Source organism: Tilletiopsis washingtonensis (assembly GCF_003144115.1).
Source record: "Tilletiopsis washingtonensis strain MCA 4186 unplaced genomic scaffold FA09scaffold_2, whole genome shotgun sequence".
Taxonomy (NCBI): Eukaryota; Fungi; Basidiomycota; class Exobasidiomycetes; order Entylomatales; genus Tilletiopsis; species Tilletiopsis washingtonensis.
Window position 1 is genome coordinate 882,028 of NW_020311999.1, and position 10,117 is coordinate 892,144.

A 10,117-nucleotide genomic window follows, 5' to 3' on the forward strand; every position below is an offset into this window, starting at 1 on the left:
CAAGCGCGCCGGGCCGGCTCACATCCGGTCCGCATCCACGCGCGCCGCTTGCCTCTGGCATGCTCGCTTCCCGCTCTCACGGCCCTGCTCTCTCCTCTTATCAGCCGCTCGATGCTCCTTCTGCTACGCCCACGCTCCGTCTCGCACTTCTCTTCTCGCTCCATCTCTCTTCTCGTCCGCATGAGCAGCACCCAGACCGCCGCCGCGGCGCCGCGCGCCAAGCGTGCGCTGCCGCCGGGCGTCGCCGCGTTCGACGTCGCCGTGCCCTCGCTCCTCGACGGCTGGCCGCTCGGCGCAAAGCTCTACACGCCGCCCGCTGCGGCGGCGCGCGGTGCTGGCAAGGGCGCTGTGTGCATCGCGCCCGCAACGGGTGTGCCGGGCAAGTGCGTCGTGTGAGCGTGGAGTGTCGTCGTGGCACTGACGCGGCTGCACAGGTTCTACGGCGCCTTTGCTGCGTGAGTGTGGGCCGCACCTGTATCTGCTGCGCCTCTCTGAGGCAAGCTCCATACTGTAGAGCGCTGGCTGCGTCGGGCCACACCGTCATCACCTTCGACCCACGCCTCAACGGCGCCTCCTACCCGGCGCCCGACGCGCCCGAGCAGTTCCCCAGCGAGCCGCACGACTCGCAGGCGTTTGCGCAGGAGGATCGTATTCGCTGCCTGCGGGCCTGGCCGCAGGTCGGCTGGATGCACTACGCGGCCGACGTGGCCTCTGCCATGCTGCGGCTGGCGCAAGAGGCGCCGAGTGCGCCGATGTACTACATCGGCAACTCGCTCGGCGCGCACATGCTGCCGCCTGCACTGGCCTATCTGCGCGCCGAGAAGCGCCATGGCGGCGCAGAGGCAGCAGAGCGGCTGAAACGGGCACTCTTCGTGGGCGGCAACTCGCCGCACTTTGGCTACAACGAGGACCCGGCGGCGCTGGTGCACGTGTACGAGGCGACGCTCGACGACGTCGTCGCCGAGGGCTACGGCGTCACGAGCCGCGTCGGGCTGGGCCTCGACATTCCGCGCCGGGCGCTCGAGGACTGGGTGCGTTTGCGTGCGCTTCTGCTGTCCGAGGGCTCCGGCTCATCTCCTTCGCGCAGATGACGAATGCAGTGCACCCAAATTACATCGGCGCCGTGCCGGCCCACCAGCCGGCGTTTGAGACGTACGACATCGACACGCTGCACGTCGTCTTCTCCGACGACAACCTGGCCGTCGGTGCGTATTCTCGTACGAGCTTGTCTGTGCTTGAGCTCACACTGCCGCAGGGCCCCGCAAGATTGATGCGTATGCCCGCATCCTCGGGTATCCGACCAACATCGAGAGCGTGCGTTGCGCTCTTCACCCCTCATTCGGCCGCTCGCTGACTCTCCGGTCAGACCAACGAGATGACGTACTGGCAGGGCGAGGGCGAGACGCCCGACTACTCGGGCGCCAGTGCTTTCGCGCGCGGCGATCCGCCGGATGCCTCGGACACCGGACGCCAGCCCAACGCCTTCATCAACACTCGTCTGCACGTCGATGTCTGGGCCAACGGCTGGGTGCGCGGCTCGCCATCTGCCTCCTCTGGCGATCCGGACACACGGCCGCCCGTCGTGGGGCACGTCGACTTTGTGCGCGCTGCCGTGGGTGCGCCGGAGAGCAAGAGCGCAGAGAGCTGGACGCTGCTCACCACATGGCTCGAGCACGGCACGGTGCCGGAGCGCCACGACGAGGTGCTGCAGGGCAACGGACGGAGGAGGGGTGAGTCTGCCAGCTGGCGCGGTGCTTCACGTATGCTCACACGGGCGACAGACTTTGGCGCGGCCCCTCCGGCACCCGGCTGGCATTCAGAAGCGCGGAGCCCGACACGAAGCAAGCTGTAGAGCAACTGATCTTCTATTGCAAGGCGGATGCTGCGAACACGGAGCACCGAGGGTGGCAGATGTATTATAGAGGGCATGGGGGTGACGTAGCATGGCAATGCGGAAGTAGAGAGAATAAGACACGGCTGGAGGCCCGGCATCCGCGTCGCCGAGCCCTAGCGCGTGCTGCGCCGGGCAGCCGTCTTGTTGCGCGCGATGCGCTTCAGGTTGCGCACGTAGAGCATGAGCACCGGCGGCACGAGGAAGATGACGCAGACGATGCCGATGAACCACCAGTAGCGCGGCGGCTCGCCGGGCGGACGGTCCTCGGCGTGCAGGTTGTGCGGCACCTCGACGTTCATCGAGCCGAGGCCGAGCACGCACTGCATGCCAAAGATGGCCACGGTGATGGTGGCGAGCACGATGAGAATCTCGTCCGTCGAGTGCGCCACCTGCTGGTTGTTCAGCGAGATGGCCGAGAGGTAGGTGTGGTGCGTCTGGTGCAGGCGCGCATCGGACTCGGCAAGGTGCGCCAGCAGCGTGACAATGTGGTCGAGCACGTCGCCCATGTAGATGCTCATCTCCGACGCGCCGGCGCCCGTGCCGCGCAGCTCGACGAGGCGCTTGCGCAGCCCGCGCACGGCGTCATTCTTCGGCGCCAGCAGGCGCGAGAGGCCCGTGACGAGCTTGCGCGCATCGGTGATGCGCCGCAGCAGCTTGCTCTGCCCCTGCGCGTTGTCCGAGAGGAACGCCGTGACGAGCTCGCCGCCCGGTGGCGACTTGTTCAGTCGGAAGATGCGCTGGATCAAGCTGCGCGGCCTGCGCGCCACAGTGTCGGCCGCATCGTTGCCGCCGTCGAGGATGCCGCGCGTGCGGAAGCGCTGTATCTGCACCCGCCGCTCGGTCATGCCGACAGGCAGGTGCCGCGCCAGGCGGTCGTTGATGACGATGCGAGGCAGTGCACGCAGCACGAAGCGCTGCTGCTTGACGTGCGTCTCGTGCATGCGTCGAGCCGAGGCGCTAGCGCCCTGCTGCTCGAGCGTGACACCCTGCGCGACCACGGCGCGCTGCGCCAACTGGTCCTTCAGGGCGCGGCGGCGCTCGATGCGCGTTGTGGGCATCGGCTCGGCCGTCACCACTTCGATCTCGGCGACCTCCACCTCGATGAACGCCAGCAGCGGGAAGAAGGCATCGACAGCAGAGTCGTACAGGCCGTGCGCGATCCAGTCCGACGAGAGCTCGGCGGGGTGCGTCGAGTCGAGCAGCCGGCGCCGCACGCGGTCGGTGTGCTTGCTGACGTCCTCGAAGTGGAACGTGATGAGGCCGTGCTTAAATACGATCATGTAGAGATTCGTGCCGCCCACGCTGACACCCTCGAGGCCGGCCTTGCCATCGAGGCCCTCGACGATCTCGACCTTGGCCCGGCGGCTGTCCGACGGCTCGCCTCTGCTGGCCTTCTCGCTCCCGGCGTTGAACTCCTGCATCTCGTACGAGTCCTTCTCGCCCTTCTCGCCCGCAGGCGAGCCGTGGCTGGCGCCCGGCGTCGCGCTGGGCGAGAGTGTGCTGCGCGAGGTGGCGCCGCCGGGCGTGTAGCGGAAATAGCGCTCGTCGATGGCGCGCAGCACGACAAAGTAGTAGCCCAGCGCGTCGAACGTTTCGACCTTCTCGCGCGGCTCCTGCTGCAGCACGTCTTCGACGGTGAGCGGATGCAGAGGGAACATCTGCGGCGTGCGTCAGCAACAGATCGTACAGCTTTGCGCACGCTGCAGACACACCTTGCTGAGCTCTGTCATGTCGAGATACGTCGGACAATTGATATCCAGCCACCAGGCCGCGTCGCGATTCGCACTGCTGCCGGCCGGAGGGCTGTCGTGCTCAGGCGGGCTCTTCTGCTCCGTCGCCACACGCGTGGCGCTGCTGCCTTCGACACTGCTGCCTCTGAGCTCCTCGAGGCGCGCATCAGCGGCCGGCTCGTCGAGCGGCAGCGCGCTCTCTGGCAGCGCCTCGAAGGACTCGTCATCCTCCAGGTCCTCCCAGCCGCGCGCCTCGAAGCCGCGCGCAAAGGCGTCCGTCGTGGGGTAGTGTGGCGTGAGCGGCACGTCGCTCATGTGCCAGCCTGTCTCCGCCTCGTCTGTCTCGCGCCGCCGGCGTGTGCCCGAGCGCCCCGTGGCGGCCTCGGGCGAGCGCAGGCCGGGATCTGTCGTGAGCGCCGAGTCGCCAGACGTCGCGCCAGGCGCCGTGGCCACGCCAAAGGAGAGCGCGGGCGACGGCAGCGCCAGATCGCCCTCTTCGGGCTCGTCCTCAGCCAGCTCTGCAAAGCGGCTTTCGTGCCGTCGCGGCCGCTCGGGCGCAAACGTGGCGTGCCTTGATTCGCGCAGGCGGAGGTGAGGGGGATGCGCGCGTTCTTGCCGCATTGCGCTGCTGCGCGTCACTTGCGTCTGCGGCGGCGTGACGCGCTCTGCATCCTCGCCCAGGTCGCCGTCGGCGCCATCTGCCTGTCGTCGCCATCTGCGAAAGGCGTGCAGTCGCGACACGACGGCCTGCACGTTCAGCGAGCTGAGCACCTTGCTCGGGTCTCCGTTTGCATCGGGCAGCGCAACGGGAGTGAAGAGCGTATAGTGCGTGACGCCGCCTGCTTTTTCGCGTGCTGCGCGCGCCTTTCGTCGTGCCGCTCGCGACGCAGCGCCGAGCTTCTTCTCGCCGCGCTCGCGGCGCTTGCGGTGCTCTCGCCGCTTGCGCCTCGCTGCGCGCTCGGCGCGCCGCGTGTTGGCCGCACGCAGCGTGGCAATGGGGCCCAGCGCCGGCGTGCGCGGCGTCGGCGGTGGCGAGCCCTCGCCGCGCGACGAGCCGCCGTGCGAGGCGCTGGGCCGCCGCGTGCGCCGGCGGAAGCGCGACAGCGGCCCGCCAGACGTCGACGAGGCCATGCTGTGCGCCGAGCGCGACGTGCGCCCACTGCCGGCGCTCGAGGCGCTCGCGGCACTGCGCACGCTGCGCGCACTGCGGCCCGAGGCGCTCGATGTGCGGCTGGCGGAGCTGCCTCTGCTCGAGCTCGAGCTGCTGGAGCTCGACGAGCTGCCGCTGTTGCTGCTGCTGCTGCTGCTCGACGAGCTGGAGCTGCTGCTCTCGTCGCCGAAGAAGGCGCGCAGGCGCGCCATGGTCAGGCGGCCGTCGCCCTCGCTGCTGTCGCTGCTGCTGGAGCTGCTGGAGCTGCTGCTGCTCGACGAGCTGCTGCTGCTGCTCGAGCTGCTGCTGCTGCTGCTCGAGCTGGCGGTGCTGCCTCTGCTGCTGCGCCGCTTCCTGCGCCGCGCCATGCGCCGGCCGCCGCGGCGCCGCTCGCGCCGGCGTGCGCGCGACTCGTCGACGTAGTCGTCGATGCCGCGGAACACCTCGCCCTCCTCCCAGTCGGCGGGCAGGTCCTCGCGGCGGATGCGGCGCGTCTCGGGTGCGAAGTGCAGCACGGGCGCAGCGGCGGCGGTGGCGGCGGCGCCGGCAGTGTCTGCGATGCGCACGCCCGCCGGCCGGGCGCCCGTCGTGCCCGGGCGCACATAGTTGGGCGCGAGGCGCATGCCCTTGCGCCGCGGCGCCTGCGGCGGATGCGACTCGACGAAGGCCGTGTGCAATGCCTCGCGTGTCTGCGGCGTCGGCGGCGGCGGCACGAGCGGGGCGCTGCCGCTGCCGCTGCCGCTGGCGGCGCCTAGCGCGTTGCGGCCCGACTCGAAGGGCATGGCGGGCGGCGCAGAGAGGTGGCCGGGCGGCGCGCAGGCGACCGGGCACGGCCCATGTAGCTGCGGCGGGCGCGTGTGAGAGGAGGGATGGGTGTGGGAGAGAGGAGGTGAGACAGACGCAAAACGCGACGGCGCGCGAGGGGCGGCGGGGTTCTTTGCTGCGCCGCGGCAGCTCGGCACGGCGGCGGCATCCTTGCGCCACGCCGCACTGCCGCGTGCGGCATGCCAGCCCCTGCAGCGCAGCCAGCGTCTCCTCGGCCCAGGGTGCGAGCGGCTTACTCGACTCGAGTGCCACGCTCACACAGCGAGAAGGCGCTCGTGCATCGCCGTCTCTGTGAAGCTCAAGGCCTTTTGACGTCTTGTGCCCAGCTCTCATGGCCTTGTCCTCATGCCGGGTCGCACGACCCCTCTCACGAGGGCAGCTGCTATTTCGGTGCCCGGCCGCGTCGGATAAAGGCGGCCCAAGGCACGTGCGCTGCCCGGCAGAGCGGGGTGCTCGCCTGCCTTTGCTGTCCGTCGCTGCGGCTGCATCTGAGCAAACAAGACGCGACACGATTGTGCATCGGCGCTGCAAATGAAGCCGACAAGCCGAGAAGCGCTCGCAACGAAGCGGCATCGTCGGGAGAAGAGGAGCACGTGGAGCCGGCACGGGGGCGGATCTGGCTGTGGCGCAGCTACGCCCGCGCTGCGCCCTCTCTCTTGCGCCGCGTGCTTCCGCGCCGCCCGCCGCCCGACGCCGCTCGGCCACGTGTGCCGCCCGCTCGACCCGCCGGCCTCCTTCCTCTGCACCCTGCTCCTCCAGCGGGCGGCGCTCCCTGCTCCTTATCCCTGTCCGTTCGTGCCGGTCTCGGCAGAGCTCGGCGCTTTGACGGGTGCCGCCGGCTCGGCGGCGTGGCGCAGAATGAGCGGCTCCGAGGGGCACCGCGAGCAGGCCATGGCCGTGAGAGGAGCGAGAGCCTGCGAGACGGCGAGGTGAAGCACTCGACTCCCAGCACCTCGCCGTTCTGCATGCTGTTTCCGCATCCGCACGGTGCCTCTCTCTCGCCCTTGCGTGCGCACGCCACGCCGAGAGGAGCTTCGCGCGCGTTCTTGGTGATGCTCTCGAGCGCTCTTAGCGCACTGCGGGATGCGCGGCACGCGGCGAGTGTGCGCTTCTCGGGCGGAGTCGAGTGTGCATCTTGTCCTGCACGCCTCGGCGGCGCCTCGAGCTCTCCGCGCCTGCTTCAGCTTGATACGTTGCGCTGGCAGATCGGAGCAGCGATCCTTGTTGCTGGGTGCTGGAAGAGGAGGATTGCTGCGGCAAGAGAGTGGTCTCAGCGCGCCGGGAGTGCGACGCTAAGTGAGCGAGAGGGGCAGCAGGGAGATATGCACCACGCACAAGGCACATGGGCCGCTGCCCCGAGCCACATCTGGCACCTCTGGAGGCGCTTCCACGCTTGCCTCTCAACCTCTCCCATCCCTCCTCCTCGTGCAGCCGCTCGCTGCGCTCCGCACACCTCCTCCCTTCGTCTGCGCACGCACGCGCATAGAGACAGAGAGCTGCTGGCCAGCCTCTGCCCCCGCCCTCCTTGCCCGCGTCTCCTTCTCTCGTCATGTCCGCGTACAAGTACTCCGTGCCGACGCCGCAGCGCTCGCCGCGCTCGCACGACGACGCTGCTGGCAGCGACGTCGTCGAGGACCCCAACCTCGTCTCGTGGCACCACGCCCACCACGCCTCGCAGCCGCAGCAGCCGCACCCGCACCACCACCACCACGGCGCGCACGAGCGCAGCTCCGGCTGGCACCATGTGCCCGTGGGCCCGCATCCGCAGTCGGCGCCCGTGGGGCATGCCTACCCGCCGCCGGGCGCCGCTGCAGGCCAGGCCGGCTACGATGGCTCGCCGCCCATCGACGACCTGGACACGCCGCTCATGCACGCACCGGGGCCGCCGGGCCGCAGCGAGCACGGCGGGGGCCCCTACGCGGCGCGCCCGATGGAGCACGACGCGTCGCAGCAGAGCGCCTTTGACCTGGCGCACGGCCGCAAGAATGCGCCGGCACGCGAGCATGTGGTGAGTCGCCGCGCAACTGCAGCGCAGAGATGCGCAGGCTGAGCCATGAACCTGCCAGCCCGAGATCAACGAGGCGGTGCCCGTGCGCTTTGCCCATCTCTTCAAGCGCCCCGTCGTGCGCCAGTGGCTGCACGACGGACAGCTGTGGCGCGAGTGCGGCGAGCGCACGCCGTCGCGCTTCGAGCTCTTCTTCGACCTCGTCTTCGTCGGCTCCATCTCGCAGCTGGCGCACGGCGCCGCCGAGACGTCGTCCTGGGTCAACGTCGTCAAGTTCCTGGTGCTCTTCTTTCCCGCATGGTCGGTGTGGACAGACGTCAGCTCCTTCCTCGACGTGCATGGCAGCGACGACATCCTCCAGCGCTGCTACATCCTCCTCGTCATGTGCATCCTCATGGGCTACACGGCAAACGCCACGGGCATCAAGATCGACCACGCCAAGGAGGGCATCATCGTCGGCGCCACGACCGTCCCCGCTGGCACAACCGGCGAGGCCGCGGGCGCCGTCGAGCACCGCGCGCTGGACTTCCTCGTGCGCAAGGCGTTCCCCACGCTCGTCAGCCGCGCCGGCGGCGGCGGCTCGGGCGAGCAGGAGGAGCTGCTGCTTGTCAAGCAGGTCGGCTCGACGATGTACTGGTTCGCCGAGGACTACGACCGCGCCATTGCCGCTGCGATTGCCTTCTACCTCACTGCCAAGGCGCTGCGCCTGGCGCTGTACTTCATCTACGGCGTCATGCTGCCGCGCTTCCGCAAGGCGCTCTTTCTCCACACCATCACGCTCTTTGTCATCTCTGCCATGTGAGTCGCAGAGCCACGTGGCTTTCTCGCCCGTGCTGACTGCCGCGGCAGCTACGTGCCCCTTGTCTTCACCACACGCGAGACGTCTCCTGCGCTCATCCTCTGGCTCGCGGCCGCCGGACTGATCGCCGAGCTGCTGAGCCGCTACTTCATCGCGGCCGCCATGCAGATCTCGCACGGCCGGGCCAAGCATCGAGGGCAGAGCTCCTTCATCCCGGCGCTGAGCATCGAGCATCTCATGGAGCGCATGATGCTCTTCGTCATCCTGACCACCGGCGAGATCCTCATCGTCTCGAGCTACACGGCGACGTCGGACAGCATCGGGCCGGTGCGTCGCCCTCACGATGCTGATCGCAGCCATCTGCTGACCCCGTCTCGCACAGGTCGAGAAGTTCTGGCGCGCCTCGCTGAGCATCGTCATCGCCTTCAACGTCATCTGGCTGTGCGTGTGGTGCTCGAGTTGTTAAGCTGCACCGCTGACTCACTCCTCACAGCTACTTCGACGCCGATGCAAGCCGCACGTTTGCGCACGCACTGCGGCGGCATTGGTGGCACTCGATCACTTGGACGCACCTGCACTTCCCGCTCGTGGCGGCCATCGTGCTGCTCGCCTCTGCGCTCTCCAAGCTCATTGCGCTGGACCATGTCTCTGCGGGCTACGAGTGGTACCTTGGCGGCTCGCTCGGCGTCATCATGCTCAGGTGCGTCCGCCTGCGCTGGTAACCATTTTGCGTTGCTGACACCTCGCCGCAGCATGGCGACCATCGGCCTGCTGCACAAGAACCTCGACGTGCGCGGCTCGAGCCTCATCCCGCACTGGTTCCGCGTGACGCAGCGCTTTGCCGTCGCCGCTGCGTTTGCTGCGCTGCCGATCCGCCACGACTGGAGCTCCATCAGCTTCCTGGGCACGTGCGCGGGCCTGCTGTCGATCCAGGGTGAGGGAAAGGACGACGTGAGAGCCTGAGGCACCGACCTCCGCGCTGACACGCATGTTCCAGTGCTCGTCGAGACGTTTGGCAAGGTCGGCGCCGTCGGCCGGCACTACGATGCCGAGCGGGCGGCTGCGCTGCGTGCCGCGCGGCTGGAGGCGAGCCGCGAGCGCTCGCCCAGCTCGCACGGCCACGGCGAGAAGGAGATTCCGCTGTCGAAGCTCAGCACCCTCTCACCCTCCGCCGCCAGCTCGATGCATCCGGCCGCCTCGGAGCGCCGCGCCAGCTCGGCGCATCTCGTGCGCCGCATGTTCGACAAGGACTACGCCGTGCGTGCGCCGACGAGCCGCGACAGCTGGCACGAGTGGGAGGACCTTACCGAGGAGGAGATTGGCGAGGAGGACGTCGGCGTGGAAGTGAGTGCAGACAGACGCCTTGCTGCAGCCATGCCATCCCAACTGACCTTGCCTTTCTGCAGTCGGCGCTGGGCTCCATCGAGGCCAAGCATGTCAGCTCCGGGCAGCGCTGGGCGTATGCCGCGACATGAGCCGTGTGTCCTTTGCTCCTCTTATTCGCCCCTGTCACATTCTGTCACATTCATTCCATACCTTTGATCACGTACTCGCGAGGGCTCGCAGCCCGGCGTGTCGGCATCGACGCAAGAGCGGGAGGGAGAGGAAGCATCACGACCTCGTTCCGAGCGTGAGAAGGCCGGCGCGCTATTTTGGGCGCGGTGACATCACACGCCGCCACGCCGCGTGTGGAGAAAGGCGTGCGCTCCGCCAA

The 10,117-nt window shown here is 68.8% G+C and overlaps 4 protein-coding genes across 4 annotated transcripts; 2 read left to right on the forward strand and 2 right to left on the reverse strand.

The window, feature by feature from the left end:
• Window positions 1–180: 180 nt before the first annotated feature.
• FA09DRAFT_358320 (hypothetical protein) lies at window positions 181–1,965 on the forward strand (the record flags this gene model as incomplete). Its single annotated transcript, XM_025744945.1, has 7 exons — window positions 181–383; window positions 435–455; window positions 515–1,031; window positions 1,088–1,205; window positions 1,256–1,314; window positions 1,367–1,730; window positions 1,782–1,965. The coding sequence occupies 7 exons, from the start codon at window positions 181–183 to the stop codon at window positions 1,850–1,852; spliced, it is 1,353 nt and encodes a 450-aa protein (XP_025601252.1). The 3' UTR covers window positions 1,853–1,965.
• Window positions 1,966–2,106: 141 nt separating this feature from the next.
• On the reverse strand, window positions 2,107–3,660 carry FA09DRAFT_291744 (hypothetical protein; the record flags this gene model as incomplete). The annotated part of the gene is made up of 4 exons (XM_025739987.1): window positions 2,107–2,592; window positions 2,971–3,240; window positions 3,457–3,552; window positions 3,607–3,660. Coding segments are annotated over 4 exons (906 nt in total), but the record flags the coding sequence as incomplete, so codon positions are not given.
• Window positions 3,661–5,914: 2,254 nt separating this feature from the next.
• On the reverse strand, window positions 5,915–6,100 carry FA09DRAFT_327688 (hypothetical protein). The gene has a single exon (XM_025741485.1). The coding sequence runs from the start codon at window positions 6,085–6,087 to the stop codon at window positions 5,929–5,931; it is 159 nt and encodes a 52-aa protein (XP_025601254.1). The 5' UTR covers window positions 6,088–6,100; the 3' UTR covers window positions 5,915–5,928.
• A 1,048-nt stretch (window positions 6,101–7,148) lies between these two features.
• FA09DRAFT_333260 (hypothetical protein) lies at window positions 7,149–9,878 on the forward strand (the record flags this gene model as incomplete). The annotated part of the gene is made up of 8 exons (XM_025743680.1): window positions 7,149–7,607; window positions 7,666–8,402; window positions 8,454–8,730; window positions 8,786–8,844; window positions 8,897–9,103; window positions 9,156–9,337; window positions 9,401–9,747; window positions 9,810–9,878. The coding sequence occupies 8 exons, from the start codon at window positions 7,149–7,151 to the stop codon at window positions 9,876–9,878; spliced, it is 2,337 nt and encodes a 778-aa protein (XP_025601255.1).
• Between the last annotated feature and the right edge of the window lie 239 nt (window positions 9,879–10,117).

Coding starts and splice junctions, on each gene's coding strand:
- FA09DRAFT_327688 (XM_025741485.1), bottom strand. CDS start 6,087: ATGCAGCCGCAGCGACGGACAGCAAAGGCAGGCGAGCACCCCGCTCTG.